General features: G+C 39.8%; 4 protein-coding genes across 7 annotated transcripts in view; 1 reads left to right on the forward strand and 3 right to left on the reverse strand.

Annotated features, from left to right (window-relative positions):
* kcnh1a (potassium voltage-gated channel, subfamily H (eag-related), member 1a) overlaps positions 1-2,330 on the reverse strand; it is a 29,404-nt gene extending 27,074 nt beyond the window's left edge. For both annotated transcript variants that reach the window (XM_026309396.1, XM_026309397.1), the window contains exon 1: positions 2,136-2,330. In XM_026309396.1, the coding sequence (XP_026165181.1) occupies positions 2,136-2,208 (73 nt within the window). In that variant the 5' untranslated portion in view covers positions 2,209-2,330. The remainder of the gene's footprint in view (positions 1-2,135) is intronic.
* A 745-nt stretch (positions 2,331-3,075) lies between these two features.
* On the reverse strand, positions 3,076-6,514 carry mrpl57 (mitochondrial ribosomal protein L57). Of its 3 annotated transcripts, none has more exons than XM_026309431.1 (3): positions 6,381-6,514; positions 5,847-5,926; positions 3,076-4,535 (listed from the first exon to the last, which is right to left on the reverse strand). In XM_026309431.1, exon 3 carries the CDS (start codon positions 4,518-4,520, stop codon positions 4,209-4,211), a length of 312 nt encoding a protein of 103 aa, XP_026165216.1. In that variant the 5' UTR covers positions 4,521-4,535; positions 5,847-5,926; positions 6,381-6,514; the 3' UTR covers positions 3,076-4,208. The 3 variants fall into 3 exon arrangements, with proteins under 3 accessions (XP_026165216.1, XP_026165217.1, XP_026165218.1); XM_026309432.1 differs by having other exon boundaries at positions 5,847-5,921; positions 6,381-6,509; XM_026309433.1 differs by lacking the exon at positions 5,847-5,926 and having other exon boundaries at positions 6,381-6,497.
* Positions 6,515-7,311: 797 nt separating this feature from the next.
* Positions 7,312-12,822, forward strand: LOC113131583 (cytochrome P450 3A56-like). Its single transcript, XM_026308999.1, has 13 exons — positions 7,312-7,472; positions 7,592-7,685; positions 7,781-7,833; positions 8,460-8,559; positions 9,231-9,344; positions 9,911-9,996; positions 10,092-10,234; positions 10,341-10,465; positions 10,959-11,043; positions 11,543-11,703; positions 11,830-12,056; positions 12,187-12,349; positions 12,446-12,822. The coding sequence occupies exons 1-13, from the start codon at positions 7,402-7,404 to the stop codon at positions 12,518-12,520; spliced, it is 1,497 nt and encodes a 498-aa protein (XP_026164784.1). The 5' UTR covers positions 7,312-7,401; the 3' UTR covers positions 12,521-12,822.
* Positions 12,823-14,278: 1,456 nt separating this feature from the next.
* Positions 14,279-25,715, reverse strand: desi2 (desumoylating isopeptidase 2). The gene is made up of 5 exons (XM_026309000.1): positions 25,189-25,715; positions 19,039-19,111; positions 18,781-18,874; positions 17,645-17,786; positions 14,279-17,055 (listed from the first exon to the last, which is right to left on the reverse strand). The coding sequence occupies exons 1-5, from the start codon at positions 25,234-25,236 to the stop codon at positions 16,783-16,785; spliced, it is 630 nt and encodes a 209-aa protein (XP_026164785.1). The 5' UTR covers positions 25,237-25,715; the 3' UTR covers positions 14,279-16,782.
* Between the last annotated feature and the right edge of the window lie 237 nt (positions 25,716-25,952).

Consider the following 25,952-nt stretch of genomic DNA (forward strand, 5'->3'; position numbering starts at 1 on the left):
CTGTCCCCGATTTATCTGCATTCAACATAACTCGATGTATCGTTCAAGCTCTATTCAAAAGACCTAGCACAAGACACATTTTTCTATCACACACACACACACACAGTAAAAGACAATTAAAAGCAGGAGAACACTGACAGAAAACAATGCACGAGACGTTCCATGCCAACGTGTTATTTTACAGATGAATATTAGGTGGTTAAAGTTAAAGCCAAGTCAAAGCTGTGACTTATCAGCCCAGGATTTGATCACTCACTGCTGTGTGGCAGCACGTTTTCAAAGAGTTTCAGATTCTCAACATGTCTAAGTGCTTCGTAAATTAACAGCATTTGGTATAGAACATTGAGTGGTACATTACAAAGTGATAAGTACTGTAAAGAAAACAGCAGCATGCCAAATTAGACTTTATAGTACCTGTCTGTCTATGTGACAGTGTCCAAACTGATATGTTTGAAAAGAAAAGAAGGTTAACAGGATTACAGTGAGGAACATTTGTTGAATGTCAGGCAAAAACGATGGGACATATCAAAGGAGAAAACAAAGACAAAATATGTAGCACAGAGAGGTTTATTTAACAGTGAAAGCCTGAAAAAAGAAGCATCTATGTCATTGCCGTGTGAACACTAAGTGTTTCTTCCTGCAGGTTATAGTTTGGATTCCTTCTTGGGGGAGATTTACTGCTAATCCACATGTCACCCAAAGCATGTGCTTTTGTTTTTAAGATGCTAATTTCCCTTTTTTAAAACAAATAAAGAACCACATCACACTGCTCATATGAAGAAAACCTCATCCTGGAGAGATGCAGTCACCCCCTTCTGAACAAGCTGTTCCTGTCTGTCGAAACATTTAGAAATGTGCAAAAGTAGCAGACTGACAGCGAGGCCCATGGCGTGTGTAGACAGATGCACAAATTATTGAAAAAAAAAAAAAAAAAAAAATCATCAAATGAATGAAAGATTTCTTTCTATGGTACAGTAACTTCAACCAAACCCCATTGGAAAAAGAAGCCATTAGAGCTTGAACTGTTTAACTGGTCTGTATCCAGCAGTTGCCTCCAAATGTGGCCGCACACACTCATGCAAACACACACAGAGCTGCTGGTTGTCATTCACAGCTCATAACAATTCAGTCTGGCCTGTCACCTCCTATTGGATCTAGTAACAGGCTGACCAAAATATGACTGACATGTCCAAAAATACTGTAAGACTTCCATCAGACTGTGGTAATCATAATTAAACAGCAAACTGTGCCCTAAATGACCAAAAACAAATGACTTTTGTCTCAGTAGCAGAAGTTCCAGACTAGTTTCTATGAAATATGTTTTATTTTAGTTTGTGCTGAGAGTTTTCAGATTTCCTAATTGAAAGTCAAGACAGTCGAATTAATTTAACCATAATTGAGTGGCTGATTGATTGATAATGCATCGATCACACTATGCAGTGTTTAGGTTATGATGTAGTGTCTGTTGCTATTATCCAGAGAGAGAGAGAGAGAGAGAGAGAGAGAGAGAGAGAGAGAGCTGTATGCAGTAGCATTAATTGGATACAGCCTGAGGTTTGGTTGGACAAACGCAACTTCCTATTTAACACCCATCCTTATGCTGCTGCTTAATATTAAGCATTAAACAAAATGGGCTTAATGATTTCATTTCAAACAGTCTGTAGCAGAAAGGACGATCAGATCAGGTCAGATCAGATCAGATCTGCAGCCATCCCAAGTATCCAAACTCTACTTTCCTAACTCAAAGCTCCTTTGGTCTTATGTAATCAGTAATACATTTAATAACTGTTGTAACCTGCTGTCTTCTTGCTCTGCACACACTGCAGGGACTCCCAGCTGAGAACAGAAGCTTCGTCAGAAAAACCAGTCATCCTGAAAATGATTCCACTAATTCAATTAATGAGGTTTAGGTAGGTCGTGACTCAAGTGTCTTTTTTATACGCAGCTCAACGAAAAACAAACTTTCCATCGCTAATTAGCCTCCTTCACTGCGCTGTTTGGTTAATTAGTTGATTGGCTTGATTAGACAGGCTGTCCGCCAATTAACGCGCCTAGTTTCCAAAACAGGCTGCATTTACTTTGGATCTTTACATCTTCAATAGCGAAGCGTATGAATCATGAATCTTCATCCTTACCGTTCGAGCGTCTCACAATATTCTCCAAAAAAGTATTCTGAGGGGCCACAAGTCCCCTCCGACCCCCCGCCATCCCGCCTCTTCACTCAGCCGTCTGCAGGTGAACAGTCCTCGGTCTGCCGCTTGTCTTCATGGTCTCTCCAGCTCTGCGTGGATTTGTTGGAGAGGGGCTGTCTGTCTGTCTGGACTCCTCGTTAGCTGCCTCCTCAGCCCGGTGCGGTGAGCAGGCGCCTCTTTACGCACCTCATCATCCAGGAGAAGAAAACAACGCCTGGGCGCACCGCTCAGGAGGGGCCCAGGCTGCTCCTCCACGGTTATCACTACCAGGACCTGGAGCGCCACCTGCTGGGGAAAAGCTGTTATTTTACGTTCTGCGCCGCTGCAGTTCAGATGAGATTATTGCATTTTTTATTACTCTACATTTATTTTACAGGCTGGGATCCAGACACAGCTTTCTTAGTTTCTTCCATGTTTATACCCATTTATATTTTTTTCTTTATCGATTCGAGGGCCAAAGAACAGAGGGTGTTATGTGCTGCACAGGCTTCAGGCAGGTTTATGATTTGTTGATCACTGGCCTTAATGAATAAAATCAGTTCAGTTGTTTTTGGTGCAGAACAGAGTTCCAGTGACAATAAAAGAGTCCAGGTGAAATAAATGTCATGAAAGGTTTGCTCAAACATGTGGTTTCCCTGGAGCCCACATGGCTGCAGACTCTCTTTCCTCTCGGTTTGTTCATTAGGTTCACCTGTTGTCGCAGGTGTGCATCAGACTGGATGGCTGCTATGGAAACCAGCAGGGCTCTGTGCACTGCAGAGAAGTACTGGATATCAGTGTTACATGCTTAAGCAGTTAAAGCGGCTCGAAATAGCTGAACCAGACTGTTGTATTTCAATGTAGGAGCAGTGCAGACATCGGGGAAATCACACCAATCTTAATGCATTTTTAAACGGGGCTGTTTTATAAAGATAATATATAAAAACACAGCTGCATGAAATTATTTTATAGGTATCTTAATATTCTAGTCAAATACGGTACATTTTTATTTTATAGGCTATTTAAAGCTATGTCATAATTAAAATTATGAAATGACTGTATACTTATCAGCTTGTAAATGCTAAATGCAGGCATTGAAGTGTTCAATAAAAGACAGAATAGCTCATGTTCATGGCTCCTTTTAAGGTCTGATGATTATTGTGGGCCTGTTTTATGGCACACACTTCCTTCAATCTGTCCTTAAGAGGTTATGAAAATCAGGGGCAGGAGAGTGAAAATTATAACATGCTACATCATCTTGTAGATAAACATTAGTAGCAATTAATGGCAATAACTCTTATCAGACAAGTTATCAATACAGTATCATTCATGTGACCAGGCTGCAGATGTAAACTGAGGTTTGAGGGTCAAACTGCATTAATGTCCATCACTGAGTAACCAGAGCCCCAGATTCACAGAAACCCAGCCTCTGATTAATTGGCTTCCCAAAAAATGTTAAATTCATAAATTGAATCAGCATTTCTATGAATTTTAAATATTATTCCTTCCTGTTTTTTCTAACTTCAAAGGCTAAAAAAAACTATATCCGAGTTTACTGACAGTCAAAACCCTTTAATATACAAAATGTATAATAGCAGAATGTACTCTGCTGTATTACAGTACAATTAACCCTTTGTAGGATTACATAACTTTCCTCAACCTCCCCACACAATTTTATGTAACATCTCCCTCATGGAATACACTTCAGCAGTTCATATAATTACAGAGATTTTATAACCACTGGGAACTCTGCTTCTCTCAACTTGAAAGTGTATTTTGTTAATGAGTTCTAAAATAAGGACCCACAGATCAGGTAGAGACTGTTAAGCAGTTTTTATCCAAAGAAGCTGCACTCAATGTGGCGAAATTACATTCCCGCTGCAGTGCGGACTCAGTTTCTGTGACACAAAACCAACAACAGTTTACAGAAATATTTTCTCCACTCAGAGCTTACAGACCTGAGCTTTCTCTTGCACACACCAACATGTTAAATTGTCACATGGTAGATGGTCTTTGCATGTCGACTCATTGCTCACTTTAATTCGACCAAGTCTTGGTGATTTTTAGATGACTCAGGTGGTCTGTCACGTGTTTGTGTTCAGGAAAATTGCAGAATTTGGTCTCCTTGATTTTAAGCCAGGTCTGGGCTCTGCGCTCTGCTGCGTGGCTGAACTCCTGCTCCGGAGTCATGTATGGTCGGCTGATCCAGTATTCATTCTCAGCCTCACGCTCCAGATTCTTCACCATGTTGCGTTTCATCTGCCACGTAATCTGTCGTGGACGCCGATATTTTCCGATCCACTGCTTCCCAGGGATACCTTTCCTCAGCAGGCTGAGGGTGAGGAACATGACGGCAAATTATTTCTGAAAAGGCAAAACATTAAAAAAAAAAAAAAAGAATTAGCGATTGCTGTAATGATAGTTGTACCATTCATGCCTGAAATGTTTTCAATAAAGACATTGTGTAATAATAATAGTAACCATAACAACCACAGCAGCAGAGTATAATAGGCTTTTTCTTATCAGAAAAGCACAGGTGGCAATAATAATAATATAAACACTGGATCTATTTGATTCCAATGTCCCAGTAAGACATGGTAGTGTCATAGTGAGCTGATATGCACAATACCTGAAACTGAGGCAGTCAAATAGACTTCAACAATCCTTAGTTTTTTTCTTTTTATATAATATTTTTCCTGTAAAGACGGGTCAAAATGTCTTCTATGAAAAAGACCAATTAAAGGCTCCCACAACCACTCAGATATTTTGTGTTAACTGGCTAAGACCTCTGCTCTGAATTTGTTCAGAGTTACTCTGCTAGGTAACCAAAGTCCATGTACAAATAAATTGTGTGGGCAACAACTATACATGTCACTGTGGCAAAAACAGATGAGACAGGAAATATCATCTCCTGCATTATCACACATTCACACACATACACACACATCATTGGGACGGAATAACATGAAAAAAAAAAAAAAAAACACTTATTATACTTGAATGTTCAGATTAGTCCAGTTCTTCTAACTCTGTCGCTGATAAATCCACAAATGTAGCTGCTTCATCTGTGTCGTATATTTGTTGCAGTTTATTACCAAGTGAACCCAGATACAATAGTCTATAGATTCTATAGCATGAACTGATGGTATTAATGATAATAGTGCAGTTAAAGTAACTACAGGTATTGCTGTGTTTTGTTGAGACATCTGTCGTGGGAAACGCTATTGGTGCCAGCAATTCACATCATGTCTGTCTCAGATTTACTAGTAAAACACTCATGTTGGATGCTTGTAATTACAGTTAAATAAATATGACATGAATGCACCATAAAGCCCTAGGCAACAGGGGCTTCAGATTAAACTCTGCAAAGCAATCGAGGCTGGATGCATTTGCAACCAGAAACTATACATTTGTCACTGAAACCAGACAAAGATGTAATGAACGTGCACCGAAAGTAAAAGGAGACTTTGACCCTCTGGATCAGTCTCAGTACAGTCTGTGATTATGGCAGTTTTACAGCAGTGCAAGGCAATGACACCACATCAACAGCTTTATCTCAGCAGGGTTAACGTGTAACACACAAACTGTTTATCATATAAAGCTGCAACAACTTCATATAATGTCCTATAAGGGGACCTCCAGAGCCACTGCCCTGTCCTACTTACTGCTGATTACCTGGATCAGGTGTGTGCTGCCAATCAGAAGCAGGAAGCGCAGGGATATTTGGAAAACAACCAGGACAAAGGCTCCCTGTACTAAAATAATGAGAAAGTTTGGTTAAAGTCAGCTGACAAACAATAAGATGATGAATAAACAATGGACGAGCTATGACTCATTTTAAATGGGTGTCTGCTGCAGATGTTGTATAATTCTGTTGACATCAAAACAATAAAATCTGTTATTTTCTGTCATACCCAAACCTTTTCTGTTGTTTTTTTATTTAAAACGGGACGAACAGTAAAAATCCAGCCCTGTTTTCACTAACATCGTTCACTTTCGTTAGGTCCCGTTACAGCTGAAGTCAAACCATGACCCCAACTTACAAGGACGATGATAAAATGTGTAAAAATCTCATTTTCGTTTGCTAAATCCACGAGACTGACGCAGAATGAGGAGCTAGCTTAGCTTTAGCCGAACAAACCAAGGGCATCTTTAAAAGGGCATCAGGTTGGATAATTTTTTAAGCCACATATGTGTTAGTCAACTCACCTCCTAACTACCACAAATGCTGTTCGCTTTTCGTCGACAAGATGTTAAAAATGGTCAATACTGTTTAAAAAGACAAAAAACCAAACTAAAAACGTGAGAGGCAGTGGAGAGGGTCATTTGTGTACTTCCGGGTTATCTACGGTGCGGGCGGAGGTAAAATAATGTTTAAAACTGCTCACGCTTCACTTATTCATTTATTTTTTTCTCTTTTTTATTGTTATTTTGAAGCAACTAATAGTAGATGGTCCAACAAATACTGCACAGTAATGTGATTTTACAAAACCTCAGCCATCAAAGTTGCTGTAACAGCTTAATAACTTTTGTTGTGAAATTAATATTTATTGTATTTATTGTTATTGTAAGCGCGTTCGTTTTTTCGTTCGTTCTTCACAGTAACTCAATGTAGTAGATTTATTTGCATTGAAGAATCATCAACATGTACATGGACCTCTCTTTGTTCGGGAAATAGGGGGGGGGGGTTCTGGGGGGTCACGTCTAATATTCTATCACAGTTTCTATACCATTCTCAAAGCTACATTTTTTACAAGCAGTTGATAGAAAGCATATAATAACTTTTAATCCTTACATAATCTATCTATCTATCTATCTATCTAATAGAATTTTTTTACATTTCCAGAATTTGCATATCATTTCAAATTAAGCTCCACGGTATGAAATTAACCTGTAATTAACTTTTAATCAGTCCTGCTTTGTAGTTTGACAAATCACTAAATGAGGGGAAAGAATCTAAAATCTATTACAAAGCCTTCTGAAGCGTGCCTATATTGTAGAAAAGCAATAAACAATAATAAACAACAGCTTTGCACGAGTCACCCCCTGAAACAGGTAAACAACTACCAACCAACCAACCTCTGTTCCTGTGTGTATTACACAAACACTGGTGATCCGTCCTCCCTGCAGCTCCTGGCTCTGGACTCCTCCCACAGCCGATTAGTTAAAAGTGACTTGTTTTGCGGCGTATTTCCTTATTTCTCCTGCGCTTCCACGGCACAAACTCAACATGTTTGTCCTTCCATTGTTTTCCGCGACCACCTGGACTCTACTGGTTCTCTTTTTCACCCTGTTATTGCTGTGAGTAGTGTCTGCACCAGCATCTGCGACTGTCATAGTGCTGCTAGGTCGTTTTGCAGTTTTTTCTCGACTGTGCGTTAAGCTGCTGTAATATTCATCTGTGTGTTTTTATAATACAGGTACGGCGTTTGGCCATACAGCTTTTTCAAAAAACTGGGAATTCCCGGGCCAACGCCACTGCCTTTTGTTGGAACAATGCTAAACTTTAAAAAGGTATATAATCATTTAGTGATCTCAGTATACACTGTAAAGGCACCCACGCCCTGTGGCCCTTTAACCTTTTAACACGTTTTTGACATCTCTTCTAGGGAATTCTTCCTTTTGATCTTAAGTGCCAAGCCAAGTATGGGGATGTCTGGGGGTGAGTTGTTCCTTCATGTTTTAAGGCAAACCATTGGAAATAAAATCAGTGCTGAAAGAAGTACTCAGATTGTGTACTTAGGTAAAATTACTAGTACAAACTGCAAGAGTCATGGGATAAATCTGAGGAGTCACAAGATGATTATTGGACGAGGAAGTAAGAAAAAATTAAAATCTGTGTCTCATTAATTTTTTTCTGGATGAAATATTGCATCAGTTTTCTTACATTCCTCCATTGGATGTCATACTTTGCACTTGAAAGTATTTAAAGACTAGACTCAGAGTTACTTGTCCTGACTTTAAATACCATCTCTCACAAGCTCTTTAAGCATCAAATGTATCATTATTTCCACTAAATGTTCAACGTAGGATCATTTTATATAAAAGACTGTTACATAATTTGGATGTATAAGATACGAAGATAGTGAAATATAATTAAGCAGTTAATTTATAATGATAACCAGTTTATTGTGAAAGGATATCTGCTCCAGAACATAAAGATATTTCTTTCCTTCTAGGAACCGGCTAGAATGCACCACAGAACATATATTTCATTCTATTTATTTACTGTAAATATTGATGTTAAAGAACAGCTCATAGTTTATAATGTGTTGTGTTTTTGTGTAGGTTGTATGATGGACGATTGCCACTTCTGATGGTGGCAGACCCTGAGATTATTAAAACTGTGATGGTGAAGGAGTGTTACTCTGTGTTTACCAACCGCAGGGTAAGAGGCTCATCTTCTGTCTGTTATCGTACCCCAGAGTGTTTGAAAAGTCACTGACACAGCAACATTGGCAGTCAGATGTCTTTAAAGTGATCTGTTTCATCAAAGTCTGCAAACCCTGGGAAGTCCCAGGCAGCACTCTGCAGGAACGCTGGGCCATGTCATTTTCTTGCTGTAGTGACATTACAGTAACACAGGAAGTGAAAAGTTCAAATTCAGGATTTATGGTCGAGGATTACACCATGACCCACACGCAGACCCAGCTGGAAAAAACAAGAAATGGTCTCCCCTGTTTTGCAAGTGACCTTAGAGGACACAGACTGGAGAAGTGAGACAGTGTCTGTGGTTCTGGTTTTCTCATTAATACTCTGTCATTGGATTGGGTTTGGTCAGCTGTCTGTTGTGCACTGGCAGCCAAAATTAGGAACCTGTTGCAGGTGATGCCAAATAATATTATTACATACATCTCCTCAAACACACAACTGCTGCCTGGACACTTCAGGGGAAAACAAATTCAGTGTAATGTAGTTACAGATTTGTACAGAAGTTACACAGTTTGAATCCTCAGTATTTCCTCTTGTCAAACCAGACACCTTGTTTCTTTCTGACTGGAAAGAATGAATTTGGTAAACACTCAGTGTAGTAGCTCTTTAATCTACTCATGTTTACAGGATGTTCCAGTGACAGGCCCTTTTGCTGATGCAATTACAACAACTAAAGATGAAAAATGGAAAAGAATTCGGAGCACTTTATCTCCATGTTTCACCAGCGGAAGACTGAAACAGGTTGGTATCACTTCTGGAAACTACTTGCAGAGGTGCCTTTATCTGCTGTATGTCTGCAGTGTTTCTACATGTATTTATCTGATTGTATAGACCCCCTGAGAGACACTAATATATTAATGGCATTAATGATAGAAATAAATATGCACAGCAGATTATCAGCATTTCCAGTGGTAGAAAGTGACAATGGCAGCAGGCAGGAAACAGGTTCAGGATCAAAAACAGAACAGGCAAGAGGCAGGTGACAAAAACAGGCATCCACAGAATAACCAGCACAAAAAGAGATACAGAGACATGAGACATGGGCAGTAAACATCAGGTGACTAGAAATAATAGGAACATCCAGGGGCATGGATAGGGTGTAGTATATTTTCATACATCAATCACAGCTGCCATTTTTCTCCACAGTACTAATACTGTAACTATATTTTGCTGATAATACTTTCATGTAAAATTGAGTTTGAGTGCAGGACCTTAATTGTAGTGGAGTATTTTTAAGTTGTTGTAATGGTACTTTTACTGTATTTCCTTACCCACTGATTGAATATTACAAAACCTCTATTTTAAAGGTTTTTCCTATTGTTGCTCGCTACGCAGACCGACTTGTTGAGAAACTTGGAGAAAAAAATTTGGATGAACCCATGGATGTCAAACAGTATGTTGTTTCTCTATATGTATATGTCAGACAGTGATGGTACTTAATGCATGATCTAGAGCTTAACCAACAACCTCTCTCTTGTCCCACTGCAGGTTTGTGGCACCTTACAGTTTAGACGCTGTGACCAGTGCATCTTTCAGTGTTGAGGTAGACTCCATAAACAATCCAGATGACACCCTGATTGTGCAGCTCAAGAAGATACTTAACATGAACTTTTGGCCTTTTATTTTAATAAGTATGTACTTCTTTCACCTCTGTCACAGGCAGAGACCATTTGTTGATATGAGCACCCTGGTATCACTCTGCACATTTTGGTTAACAACCCTTTGGTCTCCTTTCAGTGATGTTTCCCTTTGGTGAACGTCTGTTAAAGTTCCTGAATATTAGCTTGATGCCCAGAGACAGTGTGAATTATTTCTACAACATCATCAAGAGATTTAAAGACCAGCACAGTGCAGAAGACTCTGTAAGCATTTCATCTGTACCAAGACACAACAATTAGAATTAAATGAACAACTCAGTATTTTGGGAAATGTACTTATTTGCTTTCCTGCCAGGAGATGGCTGAGAAGATCCACAGCCTTCTTTTGTCTCATGTAGCCATCAAATATGAAGCTCACAAAAACTGGACACATGGGGAAAGAGCCTCACCAGGCTCTGTCCAAAAGTCAACAATGTCCTTCTGCTCTGCTCAAGCTGCTCAACAAGTGGTCCAGTGTGTTTAATACAAACAGTGAAGTGTAAAAACAACTAACTGCTGTGTGTACTGAGCTATTTCTTAGCACAGAGACTTCCTAGGAGTCCAGGATGTCACTGCACCAATGCTAAGTTAAGCTAACCCCAATTGGCCTAAGGTTCATATTTAATGGGAACACATAGGGGTGGTAATAATAACAATAAGTCAAGACATTTCATAGCAATGTTCTGCAACGTGTTGAATGTTCTGTGTGCTGATTTAGGGCCGAGCAGACTTCCTGCAGGTGATGGTTCAGAGCGAGATACCAGACACAGACATAAAGAGTGAGGAAGAGCAGCCAAGTAAAGGTACGTTTTCACCACAGCAGTAATTCATTAAAGTCAAAGTAACACCAAGAGTCAATGGCAAATCACTCACAAGAAAGACACATCTACAGATCATTACACTATTGCTAAATCTTTTAGTCACAGAAAATCAATGGCAATTAGTTATTCAGTCATTACTGATTAAAATCACCTCTCAAGGAATTTTTGTTTTGCAATTTGTGTGTATTCAGTTAAACCTGTGAGTTTCGAAAGAGGTAAATCTGAGGACAACATGAAACCACTTGTTAAACCTGTTAAGTTGAAGACGGTGTAGCCAAAACATCTGTGCATTTCCTTTTACGCTGTGACAATTTGAACTGAATAAAAAGAAAAAATCTCATTGATTTTGGTGTGTGAACGCTCCCCCTGCACCTGAACAACTAAGTGATTCATTGAGAAAGTAATTGCCAGAGTACTGGTACAGTAACTTTGACTAAGCTAGTGAAATAAGAGACAAAGATTTTCCACTGTTTTCTTGTAGGTTTGACTGAAAGTGAGATCCTGTCTCAGGCCTTTGTTTTCATCTTTGGTGGCTATGAGACCACCAGCGTCACTCTCACTTACATCTTTTACAATCTGGCCACCAACCCAAATGCAATGCAGACCTTGATGGAGGAAATTGATGCCAGCGTACCAAGAGATGTACAGTATTTTACTGCATGTGATTCTTTGCCCATTGCAACATTGTGAAAAAGAGAAACTGACTATGCAGCTGACATCATATATTGTAACACCTTTTTGTTGCCTCTTTTACCTTTTGGCCTTTAGTCTCCCATTTCATATGAGGATGTGATTGGTCTGCAGTACCTGGACCAGGTTATTTGTGAGTCGATGCGTTTGATGCCCACTGCACCTCGCATTGAGAGGTTGTGCAAAAAAACGGTCCAGGTCCAAGGAATCACCATCCCTCAAGGAACCCTAGTTGGGATTTCTTTGGGCCTGTTACACAAGGACCCACGTTTCTGGAGCTCACCTGAGCTTTTCAGACCAGAGAGGTAAATGCAGTAAGCCAGTGATTTGAGAACTGTTGTATGGAATATGGAAAAGTGACAGGAAAGTGTCGCTTCCTATATTTAAGGTGTCTTCATTGATTCAGGTACCCATTAATCTGGTCTGTATGTGCAGGTTCAGTAAGAATGGAGGGGAGGAGGTGAACCAGTATGCATACCTGCCATTTGGGATCGGCCCTCGGAACTGCATTGGGATGCGTTACGCTCTCCTCGTCATGAAGCTCGTTCTTGTCCGTCTCCTACAGAATTACACTCTGGAAACATGCAAAGACACCATGGTAAGACTAAGGCCCCACCCAGAGCAATTTACACATTCAGACTGTTATATTACTCTGCTGCCAAGTCCCTGATTGTACATCCATATCTTCCTTTAGATTCCTTTGGAGTTTGACTGGAAGTTCCAGCCGATTCAGCCAGTAAAACTCAAGTTTGTTCCCAGACAGATGTGAAGATGTCCTGCTTTTCCAGTGCTATTCAACTTGTTTTTAACTGATGACAACTTTCTTCCTTTTCTAACATTGTTGTATCATGGCACAAACCACTCTTATTTTTTTTTACAATGTGGAGGATTTTAGTCCAAAACTATCTGTTCACACTTGTATGTATGAGAAATATAATCAAATAAAATCTCTAATAGATAACCAAATTCAGGCAGGATTCAGAGCTAATAATTTACCTGATGACCATTTATTATGAATACAAAATGATTTTCGATCTGATTAAATGATGGTGACAACTTTGAGCTGAGGTACCTGAACACTCATGTCACTTTTGATGTTTTGTCCTGGCTGGGTGCAGTGAGTCCCTAGAGTCTTGTTCAGTCCATCCTGTTAAACCACAAAGACCGTTTTAGAGTTTATTTAACAGATACACATTAGAGCAGTAAAAGTATAATATTTATATATGAAAATGTTCTTTCTACAATCAAAATGCAGCTTTATGGATGGTTTCTGTTTTATCTGGTTGTGAAATAATTGTTGAACCCTAACACATTTCCTGTGCAGCTGTAAACTTAAAAAAATAAAAACACAAACACACACATTTTCATCCAAGCCATCTTTCTGGGACTAAATGCAGTGGTATAACTGACACATGGATTTATCAAAGCAGTCATGACACAGAACAAATTGTAGACTTTTCTTTAATAACTGTCCAACAGGATACAAATGTGGTTGGCTCCACTGAAGTTTTTACTGTAAAACAGCTGAAGTCAGTTGGGGCACAAAGGGCTGAGGTTTCCCAGTCTACATTCATAGCTCACACAAGTGATGCAAATGTCCCACAAATAATCATCTCATAAGATAATCATAATTATATAATAAATCAACATTTATGCAAAGACTGATGGTCACAGGCCAAAACAGTGATGATCCAGCAGGTGAAGACTGTTGAAGTTATACCTGTCTTTGGCTTCAGTAATGATGATCTGTGTTACCTTTAGATATGAACCTCAAGTAAAAATTCTCCTTCAGCATTCTGAAATGAAAGACTACAAATATTGGTTAATCCAATTTATCTTTCTGGATAGCTAGTACTTCATAACATATTGCTTATCTGTCAATAGACAGAGATCGTCATACAAGAGCAGACAAACTATGAAAGTTAAGGGAGGTTTCGATGTTGAAGCACAATCAGGTAACAGTATAAATTACAGCCAGCAGGAGGAGCCAACATGAGTAGCACAAGTGGGTCTGTGTCAGTCTGAGTCTGTGCATTAAAACTACAGTTTAGGTTTTATTCAGACTTACTAAAACAGTATTTTAAAAAATCCTTTCACCGCAAACCAGAAAAATATGCTGGTTACATGAGAAATGTCATAGTTTTACAGTGTGTCTTGCTGTAACACTGCCTCTATTTTGATTATGTGTTACAAGTGCTGAAAATAATCTTGAGTGCAGCACTACACAAAAAATAATCTTAGTGAAATTATAAAATTAGATTAAGAACAAATAAATTGAATCCAATCTCTTGAAGATACAACAATACTTTGAAAAGATACCTTTGGAAACACTGCTACATGTGTAAAGACTGCCAACTATCTGTGTGTGTGTGTGTGTGTGTGTGTGTGTGTGTGTGTGTGTGTGTGTGTGTTTGTGTATGTGTGTGATGATTGCAAATGTGGCCCAGTTGGCAGCTGGTTGATACAAACCATTTATAATAAAAGTATGGACACACACTCAGGAAAACAAAGCAGTTTCAGGCTCATATTTAAACATCCAGGTTGTAAACAAAAGCTTTTTTAATCAAAGAGAGGAGTATAAAACTGCACGGCCACAGTGCCTTCTCCAAAAGCTCTATGAAGAGACAATTGCATTAGAAAAAGCAACAACAATGCAAACATAAAATGTGGGATAAAAAAGTATTATATTACAAAGACTTGACCTGAGTCTATCAAACATAAAGAAAATGGACAGAAAGGCCACAGTCCGTGTATGGTACAGTAGAAATACAATAAAGGATACAAAATAAATTCAGACAAGATTTGATAGTTTTCCTGCTTATACTCCAGTCCTCAGTCTTTTAGAAAAACAGGTAAAATCTACTTTAGAAGATCGTTTTCAACTCATCCCTGGCTCTTGCTTGGGGCACAGCACATTATGCAGCATATGTGTTGCTGACAGCATATAACAAGTTTCCAATGAGGCGCTCGTTACTGGGGAAAAGCAGCATCTTATTGTAAAGCAAAGATATTTTTAAGGTGATTATTGTGTGAATAAATAAATGACATAAAATAAAGTATAATCTTTTGATGCACTAAATGAACACCAGTGTGCATCATTCCTAACTAGATTCAGATGTGAGGATGTGCAGGCTGAAACACAACTTTCCCTTCCTTTGCTGCTTCTTCACAAACGGTCCGGGGCTGACATCAGGTTCTTTCCTACAAAGGGGAGCAGTCCAGTACTACCACAGTCCTCTAGGTGGTGGCTGCTGAACACTCTGGGTTAAGTACCTTGCTCAAAGGCACCTTGGCAGTTGCTACTACAAAAGAATTTACTCTGTTTCACTCTGGGATTTAAACCCAGAACCTTCTTAGAAACAAAAAGTATCCCAAACCTCTATGCCACTGCCTGCACTACAGACTTATTCTTAAATCATTAAGAAAAAATGAATGAGATTACATTGTTGGGGAAGAAGTAGCCATTGCTCCTGTTATGCTTATTACTTTACAAACTAACAGGATCGTAAAATCTACTTCACTGGCTCAATTTTTTAAAACATATGTGGTTATTCCATGATGGACAGGTAGTAATTTAAGAGCTGCTACAGATACCTGACACAAAGGTGGCAGGAAAGGGGCTTGGGAAGCAAGACGACCTGGAATTGGACCCATCCGAGGTGTTTTAGGAATTTAGACCCCTTGAGACACTGGTTCTGGATTAGTTTGTGTCTATTTGGTGTTTGAGAAAAATGAGGCTGACTATAATTCTGGTTTAGGTCTACTTAAATGTCTGTGATAGAAAAAATAACATTAGGCTGAGGTCCTGATGCACACACAGCATTTTGAAGTTGTGCGTTTGGGTCCAAAATCCACCTGCAGCTTCCAAAATGTTACCAGCCAGAAATATTTAGGACATTTAAGCAACCGTCGGCTGCAGTGGAATCATTTACCAGCCACATTAAAATTATACCAGCACTTGACTAGGGGTATTTAAACACATGATAATGATGATAAGTGTCAGTCCGGGAACATTTCCTTTTGCTCAGTAGAGTATGAAAACAAGAAATGTAAAGCTTTAAAATGTTTCTGTTTTTTTCATATATGGTTGATATTTTTTGCCGTATCGACAATCTGTCTGTGTACTTCTATTTTTTGGGATCTTGAGTTGGTAATTGCTTTGAAATGTTCATCACGTGGGAGAGATATTTAAGAAAACCTTATACAGCATACACAAGCACTGTGACCTGAGAAAGAATCGACTCAAGCTGAAGCATTTTTTGTTTAAAGTTTTGTGGTTTCCATTTTTTCATCTCAGGTTGTTTCATGTGACTGAAGACGGCAAACCTCAGTGTTGATGACCAGGGACTTTAATATCTATGCAGCCACACATTTTGGACCCAGAAACATCAGTCAGTGTGTCCACAGTTATTCTGATTTTTAAGCTTTTTAGTGCAAAAAAATGGCTGCACAGTGAAGATGATGTGAACGGACAACTACTCTACCTGAAATCTGCGAAATCATGTTGTTAAAGGTCTCCTGTGGCTCCTGGTTATAAACTGACCCAGACCTGCACTCCCTTTTCAGCATCAAGCTGGGTATTAGCACCTTCTACCTAGTAACTGCCAGTAAATTCTGGATGAGGCTGGTAAATTGTCCTAAAATAGGAAACACTTCAGTGCACAAACAACCAGCTTTCCTTCTTTTCTGCACTGAACTTTTGCTGGTAAAACAATGAAAGACCCGGAGTTTGGATTCAGGATGGTCTAGTGTCCATCAGCCATGTTTACTGAGATAATCCCGCCTTGATCAGTAGCAAGAGTTCCTTCACCCTTTGAGGAAAAAAAATAAACCAGTACACTGCTCTGGATCATTGCAGGGACTTGGCTGACATTCTTACAGGCAGCAGTTCAGTGCCTTGCTTGAAGACAGTCTGACAGGATTTGGCTGTAGCTGGACTCATCAGCTGCTGCAGGTTTTGTGTTACCCGACAGTCTCTGTTACCTGACAAGAGACCAGCTGCGAGTTTCCGCCGATCAGACCTCTCAGCTTCTACCGACGAGGCTGGTGGCGGGGATGACGAGGCAAGGAGGAGGGGCTAGAGGAAGATGGTGAGCAGGGCGACATGGAGGCCAGGGAGGCTGTGGCAGCAGCATCCTCTGCCTCCTCCAGCTCACCCCCTGCATGGAGCTCCTGGCTGACACTGGACTGTAAGGCAGCTGGGGTCAGCCACTCTTTGGGCAGGCAGCTCTGGAGGAATGGCACGCAGGAGCTGAAGTAGGCGAGACGGTTGACCCAGCGTGGGATCTCCCTGCCACACAGGATCTAAGCACAGACGGGAAAAATGGTTGTTAGAGTTATTTTAAAAACAAACTTCTTTATTTATCATACATTTTATACTGTTGGTTGGAAAAAATGTAACAAATAAAACATGAAAGCTCCACTAGGTCTGGAGAGTAACCCACTGTTGATTTGCTTTTAAACATGAGGACTGACATCAGAGTTGCACACACAAAACATTCTCTCTGGGGAATTATTTGTTATACTTCACCTCTTAAAGCTGCAACAGCCATCGTTGTGTCAAATCTTCTCCTCCTCTGTCTCTCTTTAAGCCAACCTCTCATATTAATGAGGTTACAAAGAACATGAGAATCAAATCCTGAGGGTAAGATCCTGGTGGTTTTGCCAGCTGGCACTGCATGTGTGGACTTGTATCATGGTGTCCTAATCCCCTTCTTAGTGCTCGATACTAACTGTAAGACTCTCGTCATTACTCACACCAGGATAATCTGCTTTAAAACACACACCCCTAGTTCAAGTTCTCAATAGGAAAGAAAAGGCTAGAGTTATTTAACTGTGCTTATTGCTTTTTTAAAGCTATCATTTCTGTGTGTGTGCGCTTGTGTATACCTACCTCTGACAGTGCTGACGAGAAGTGGTTGCAGTTCTTGTGCATGAGGTGGTAAGCGTTGCCTTTGTACTCCTTCCCCATCTCTTCCACGATCCGCTCCACATCCTCCTCTGTGAAGTCTGTGCTGCCCAGGACTATGGCTTCTCTGCAGAGACGGGTGGGGACAGGGTGTGGATGCAGGTGTTACTAGATAGTTTTACCCACTGACAACAAGCAAGTGTGTGTGTGTGTGTGTGTGTGTGTGTGTGTGTGTGTGTGTGTGTGTGTGTGTGTGTGTGTGCCAGACAGTGTGTCTAAATGCACAGGGCAGATCAACTAGAGCAGAAGTAAAACACAGCAGTACAGTAGCTCTAAAAGACACACAAACACAGACTTGTTTTTATACCTTGTGGGGACATTACAGTGACATACATTCATTTCCTGGAGACTTAACATACTCTAACCACAATTATAACCACTACCTTCCTGACCCTGGCACTAACCTTAAACTAAACGCACCCTCGCCCTCATCTTAAATCATGTCTCTTTAAAATCAAGTGATTTACATGGTGAGGACCTGGATTTGTGGGGTCTGAGTTACAACAGAATAACTGAGCTGCAATAAAACTCATCACATCTGAATGACGGAGATGTAATGTTACAATCACTTATATGCAGAATATAGAATATTGCCCTGTAGTGAAGTCCAATGAAACACTAGAAGCCTTTAAAAAAAGCTTCAGGAAAACCAACAATTTAAAGAGTCTTACTGGAGAAACAAACAGGACTGGGATCTTAGAGCAGAGAACAGTCTCTCTCTAATTCAACACTGCTACAGTTATTTAAGACCATGAAAACACATTAAGTCTCAGGCAAAGCTGGAGTCACTGAACCACAGGCTGTGAGACTAAGTGGTTAGCTTACCGCATGGCTGGACTGTGACTATCTTACATTAGATACAGCTGGTGGTTGAACTAAACAGACTGACCCACCAGGTAATGAGCAGCTCACTGATAATGGCTATTTGAATGGTAAAACATCTAGCTGACTACCTGATGAAGACTAACACAGCAGCTACAACAGGCTGGATAGCTGCTGCTCAATGTGCATCTGGAAAACAGTAATTATGTGGATGTAAACCCCAAACATCCCATACTCACTTGAACTTAAAGGTCTCGCCTAGTTCAGATGCATCACCTGGTGCGATCTCAAAGATCCCTGAGAATGGGTACGGGTGTCCGCCATAGGCAAACTCTAAGCAGACACAACATGAAGGCACACATTTGAGCAAATAACATTCTCTTACAAAGTCATGCTTACCAAGATTTGCTAGAAAGGAACTCAGGGAAGTATATATTATGATCTGAGCGTATGATCTGAAACACAGCACTCAAGCTATATATTTCTGGGAATCCTACCTCTTCCATATATCTCAATCCCTGAGTGAAACACTCCGATGCCCAAAGAGCTGGTGAACTCGTTGATCCAATACTGAAGACAGGAATAGACAGAGAAGATCACAAAAGATTATTAATGCAAAATAATGAATGTCAACATATAAGATGACGTGTGCAGCTCCTGATACATAAATGGGTTTGCATCAACTTAAGCTCTTGGTTAATTATTACCTTCAAGTGATTTTAAGTCTTTCACAAAAAAAAAGTCAGAAATGATCAATATTCAAAATGTACATTAATATTTAGTCTGTCTGTCCAACAATTTGTTTTCTGACTTTCAGACTCTTAATACTATACCGACGGGAATACTATACTGATTCTATACCGTGGTAGACTGCTGATAGCTATTTGGGAAATTTAAAAAAAAAAAAGATTTCAGATGATTATTAACTTCCACATCAGCTGTTTTTGTCTTTTGGAAGTTGGTACATGACACACAACGGTATACAGTCATTTACATATAATTCTCTATACAATGAATCGTGAAATATCCTATTATTTCAGACACAGCCCTTGCGCTCTTATGCACACACAGAAACTAACTCTTCACCATTGTACTGCACAAATAAAATGATTCCCCTATGTAAACATCTGAAGTGTATGATCTCACCTTTATTAGGAACCAACTACAATTACACCACAGATGGCAGCTCAAGAGGCCATATCCTTGTTTGCATCACGCTTGAAATCCCATGATGGCTTGCTGTGCCAAAACTGACTACTGACAAATGCAAACTTTATTTCTAAATGAGTTATTGTCTGACTGGACTTTGCCATGTGCTCAATAACTACACAAACTCAGGAGAGAACAATCGCAAAATGCAGTGTCCACACATGATGCACAAAAAAACCCAGCTCTATTTTAACCTTAGCTGCTTATCATCAGCGAGACCAAAAACAATCCTGGTAGAAATTAGTTCTGATTCTGAGGATAACACAAAATCTCTTACACACATACTGTAATAAAAGACAAGTCCGTGTACAAACACAAAAATGGCATGTAAAATCAATAATAACTGCAGAAGCACCAATCTTTAACGTTGCCATTCATCCTTTCTGCACCGTGTCTAACATCCTGTGGCCTTGGGTGATTGGCCAGGCTGTTGCTAGGCAGAGTTTTTGTGAGAGAGAATGGAGCAGGGGAATGAGGAGCTGGATTTGGCATCTCTGGATGGTGTGTTGAGATTTGACTTATGACCCTGAGATTGCTGCAGCCTAGTAAATGTCTGATATATTTGCTGGCAAAATGAATTTTAAAAATTGATGGATCGTCAAAATTATTAGCAACTGATTTTCTGCTGATCAACTAGTGAATTAACTCACTAATCTTTCCACTACAAATAAAGTGGTAGAAGATAAACAGCAACAGCGACATTACATTTTTACAGCTTTAATTTTCCTCCTTTTACATTTCCATTGTGCCACTAACCAGAAATCAGAGAATATGAGCCTGACAGAGACAATTTAATGCCAAATTGAGCACTAATTCCATACTTGTTTGTTTTTTAGTTAAAACACAGGAGCAACATGAGGTGGAGTGGGTGTCATGTACTGTTCTCTTCTTGATTTACAATGCAAAACACATTCAGCAATCTGATAACCACAGTAAGTGGTTATCAGACTGTTATAAAACTATCCTCATACATCAGGTCCATTGGTATGGAAATACAGTATGTAACTGCACACAATCAGAGGTGGCAGAGGCGGTCTTTAACACACATCTGGGTTGCAAATTATTCCGCCTGAACGCTGTGTTTAAACACCAACTGTGGTTGTAAAATCTAATGAGGACACTGTATCCGCTTGTGGGTATTTGCATTATGTTTCAGACAGAGCAGGTCTGATGAATGTTCTCAGGAGAGAAAGGTTTTTCCTGAGTATTTCACTATCCATGTTCACAACTTTAGAGACTTTAGAGATCTTTACCTCAGTTGCACATAAAGTTATAATATGTTATATAAGTTTGTGTTGTTGTACTGATGGTTAGTGATCCTGGAGACATAAGTCCCCTTACTGACTTAGGCAGGAAACTTGAGATGCAAATTGTGAAGGTTACCCAACACATACTGTGATGCAAGTTTTAGAGAGTAATGACTAATTCAGATTTGGAGCTACTGGATTTAGTTCATGTTTTGATGTAATTTTTACAAAGAAATGCAGGAAACTCTAAACTGTCAGCGACAACATAAGGCTGCCAAGACAAGACAGTTTTATTATGCAATGACATAACACTGCAGAGAGTGTTTCCTGAAGGGAAGGGCGATCTCTTTTCTATTTCAATACAATATTGTTTTAGATCCACTTAAACAGACAATGAAACATTTTTTAACTGTTTTCTAACATCAATCAGTTTTCACTTGTCATATAAAGGTGTGTACTTGTATCAAAACCAGTCTGAGCATGGGTTATTGTTAACAAATTCAAAAGAATCAACCTTCAGTATATAACTCCAATGGTATAACATATCAGTCTATAATTTAATAAATCTATCATTGCCTCTGACAGGGTTATTAAATCATCTGATCTCATCTCAGATATAGTCTGTAGTCTGCTGACTTTAATGTCTTTTCGAAGTTCAGGAACCAAACAGATCAACTTTTCTTCACTTCTTCAATTCTCTGTCTGTGATGTTTGTAACAAAGGAGAGCTTTGGGTTCAGCCCAAATACAAAACTGACGACTCTTAGAACCCACAACAGCATTTTAACTGCAAAAAAAAACCCACAGCTACCAGAGACTCAAAAAGCCAAAATTGCGCAATTGACCTCAAGCAGATTGTTCAGCTGTCTGTTCACAGCAGTGACAGAGAAAACCGGTCTACTACACTAAACCTCCTCCTCCGCTTCTGTGGTGAAATAAGACTCTTATCTTAACCCTCATTACTTTGTAGCTCATTAAAACCTGCCTCTCCTGCAGCACAGAGTTGGGTTGAGCTGTGCATGAGAACATGGCAGTGAATTTGTGTTTATGAATGAATTAAAGAAAGACAAGGAGATGAAGGGAAGACAAAGACTGAACAATGGATCAGATGGAATAATGAAGAGAAAGTGGGTGCTGCAGTTTAATGCCTTTACATTTAATCATCCCACTCCGCGCTGCATTTATGTCCTATCATTTTTCTCTTAAAGGATTATCACGGCTAACAGTGTTTAACAAAATGACTGCATCTGCATTAATGCTTTGGAACCCCACAAAAACATGCTGACTGAAACAAAAGTGAAAATACAAATTCAGGAAAGGAAAGTGCTGGCAGCCACAAACAAAACACTGTTTGTTTTCTTCTGTGTTTGCAATTAATAATCTCCTCTGCACTAGTCAAAGATCTTTTGTCCACAGATTTATTCTTAGCCAACACAATTCCTAGCAAACACAGTAAATAAAGTTCTTTTTGGACACTGCACAACAAACGATAGAATCTTATCCTGAGAGCTGATTCACATTTAGTCCTGAAACCAGAATCAAAAATGTTATAAAAGGGATCAGGAGCTGTTGCTGACCTGATGTGGGCAGACATGTATTGATTGCTGCATGTTCCTAATTGATCCCGAGCAACATCCACAGCAAAACTGTGCAAATACACAAAGCTACACAACTTGAATGGCTGAGTGTCTGGCTAACCTGGCATTGTTAGACCTAATATCTTAACACGTTTTCTCACACTAACACACATTCACAGATACAGTGGGCCTCGCTGCTGACTGGCAGGAAAGCAGACAGGTGGTGTGCAGATAATACTGTCTCATTAGAGCAGTGTACTAAAGCACTCAGAGCTGGCCAGGAAATCCACTTAACAGGGATGTGAGCGGGATGGAAGGGAGGACCTGACAGAATTGTAGAAGAAGAAGAAAGGGTGGGGGGTGTCTGCAGATATGTCTGCACAGATATTCCTGAAAGTCACATGACAGTATTGATCCTCAAATGGAAAAGGGAATTTGTCTTTTCATCAGTCTTTTTGTTCATGTGTTGCTCAGATGTACCACAGGGCAGGCAGAACCACATCCTGTACAACATGACCAATACTGCAGTTAGCACACCCTGATCATTACATGTTCAGAACATCTGCTCACGCCATGGGGATCCTGCAGTATGTGTCGCCACTGTCCTGACCTCTGTCACTGTGTGATCTTTACTGTTTCCTGACTTCCTCTCAGCTAGACATCTCAGCTCAGCTGCCCACTTTAATAAAACCATTATGTTGGTGCAGTAGTGATTGTAGAAAAAAAGATAACTGTTGTTTAAATCTTCCTTTAGTGCAATAAAGTAAACACACTGCTTTTCCATTAAAATGCACATTGCAGCTTTGATAACTTTTGCATGTGCTAACTGCACTAATTCCACAGTAGAACATTTAGTTAATTAGCAGATAATAATAACAATAATCAAACATAATGAAATTATAAAAAGTATAATATAAATATAAATACAACTTTAAAGACTCAACAACCACCAGTGTGATTAAAAAGACCAACAGGAGCCACTGCTGCTGGGGTTTGAACTAATGTTATAACAAGATTTTTTATTTATTTTTGTATTTCCTGGCAAAGGTCAAAGGTCCGCTGTATAATTTAAATCAGATATCGCTGAGCTGTTTGTCCAGCCTGACCTATTTCCAAATCATCAATCTCTTTCCGTCACAGTTCTCTCGTCTTGTACAGACATCTTGATCATTAATTTTTAAGTTTCACACATCATCTGAGCATGCCTAAAGACAAAAATGTGACTGTGTGTGAGTCCATCTGCAATATATGCACACACAAACCACAAAGTTCCTTCAATAAATTGTACATTCATCTTCCACCTCACTATGTGCAGTAAAAATACTAACTTCTATATAGATAACAACTGTAGCTGTTAGAAAAAACAAACTCAGATGAACTGAAAGCTGTAAAAGCAAGTTACACGTTAGTAAATGTGTCGAGGAACTGTGTCAGCAGATGTTCACAAGAATGGAAGTGAGACAGATAAGAGCTCTTCAGACTTTACCGAGAAGAAACTAATGTTGTCATCAAGTCAAGTGGAAAAACAAGACGATGTGAAAGAAAGAGGGAGGAGAGGAGACAAAGGAATGAAGAGCGAAAAAGAACAGCAGCAGGAGGAAAACACTCATGTTTAGAATGAGGAAAGAACAAAAATACATGTTCAAGAGAGGAAACCAAACAGGAATTTAAATGCACAGGCCACAAACCACTCTTGATATTTTCAGGCTTAGGAGACGGAAACAGACAAAAACACATGTCATGTATACAATGAGGAACAAAAGCCTGGTGAACACTTGTGGCAAGACGTGGTGACCATGCACACTTTCCCAAAAACACCTGTCCTGGGCTGATTTATAACCCCCGACCAGACAGTTCCCATTTTCAAAGTAATCTGTCTCCCACAGGGAATCCATATCAATCAATGATTCATCAACAGATCACTCAATTTCCAGCACCCCCACAACTCCACACTGACTCACTCCTGCATGGTGACACCTCAGTGACTCAAATTCAACCTCTCTGTGACACAGATGTACATTTACTCTCCAGCAGAAGAGTCAAGTGGTTGAAATGATCTGTTTACTTTCACATCCTTGTGGTTGATCAGCAGTTTGGTTTAAAGTGCCATGTTTTCAGTTGAAGGAACCTGGGTCACACCGCGTTTCACTTTTCTGTTTTACCACCAGCAGCTTGCAAAGTCAATGAGGATCATTTTGCTCCACTACAGATTTGGAAACCGACAATTTAAAGAACAGGACAACGTTTAATGTTTGAACAGGCGTGTGTTTTTGAGACAGCTATGGGTTTTAAGGTGTCTTCTTGGAACTGCTCTGCCTGTTTGAAAACACGGTGCGTCCAGATGTGCTTTGATACACATCTGTATGAAAGTGCGCTGCACTGCGTGGTTATAAACACTATGTAAACAATTAAAAATCTCCCCAAAAGGCCTTAAAGGCATAAACTTTAACTGGCCGTGGTGATGAATGAAGCTTTAAAACAGTGAAGAATTAAAACCAGCTTTTATAAATGGAGTTTGGTGTCGCGTCCTGGCATTATTAGTCAAAACAGAACCAGAGTCCTTGGATAAAGTATTAAAACAAGTTAAAACACACCAATTTTCCTTCTCTACTTACCATATCATAGACGTTTAAGATGATCGGTTCGTTTGCCATCACTGGCATCAGGATTTTCTCGCCCTACGTCCCTTCTTCTCTGCGGGTCTTCCTCCTCTGCTCACCCCCTACTCCCAAACTCTCGCCCTCCAAAAATAGACCTTAGTCCTCCCGTTAATCCTGGCACTTTCACGGCCGAGGGTCACCTCGATAACTCAGTTCTACGACCCGATGTAAAAATGTCTGAGTTCCGATGATATTTTTACCGTCCAACATCTGACTGGCTTTGTCCAAACCGCGGCGGACAGCTGAGCCTCTGCTAATAAACCCGTTCAGCTAGGTCGAAGTGAAAACGCTTACTTTTTTATTTTTTTGTCTTCTGGCTGGTGTGTTAGCTCGGGGAAAGCGCAAACTCGTTTCCCCAAAATAACTCTTCATCAAAATGACATAATGCTAAGATATCCAAACGTAATTTCGTCAGTAGAAACGTTATTCTGCTGTTAGCGAGCTAAAGGCAGCGCTGGAGCCGACAGGCTGTATGAGCGAGAGCGGGACGATGAGTCCGAACTCGACTAGTCAACCTCGGTGCTCGGGGCATTATGGGTATTGAAGTTCTTATTTTTAATTAAACCTTTCTATTATCTGGACAAAAATATACAATTGTTTACTGAGGGTTTGGAAGATTACATGTTTTGTTGACTAGTGAACTTAATGAAAGTTAATGTCAAATCTTATATAATCCATTGCACCCTCCATTTATTTTGCAGCCATCAAAACATAGTGAA

Source organism: Mastacembelus armatus, chromosome 15 (genome assembly GCF_900324485.2).
Source record: "Mastacembelus armatus chromosome 15, fMasArm1.2, whole genome shotgun sequence".
NCBI lineage: Eukaryota > Metazoa > Chordata > Actinopteri > Synbranchiformes > Mastacembelidae > Mastacembelus > Mastacembelus armatus.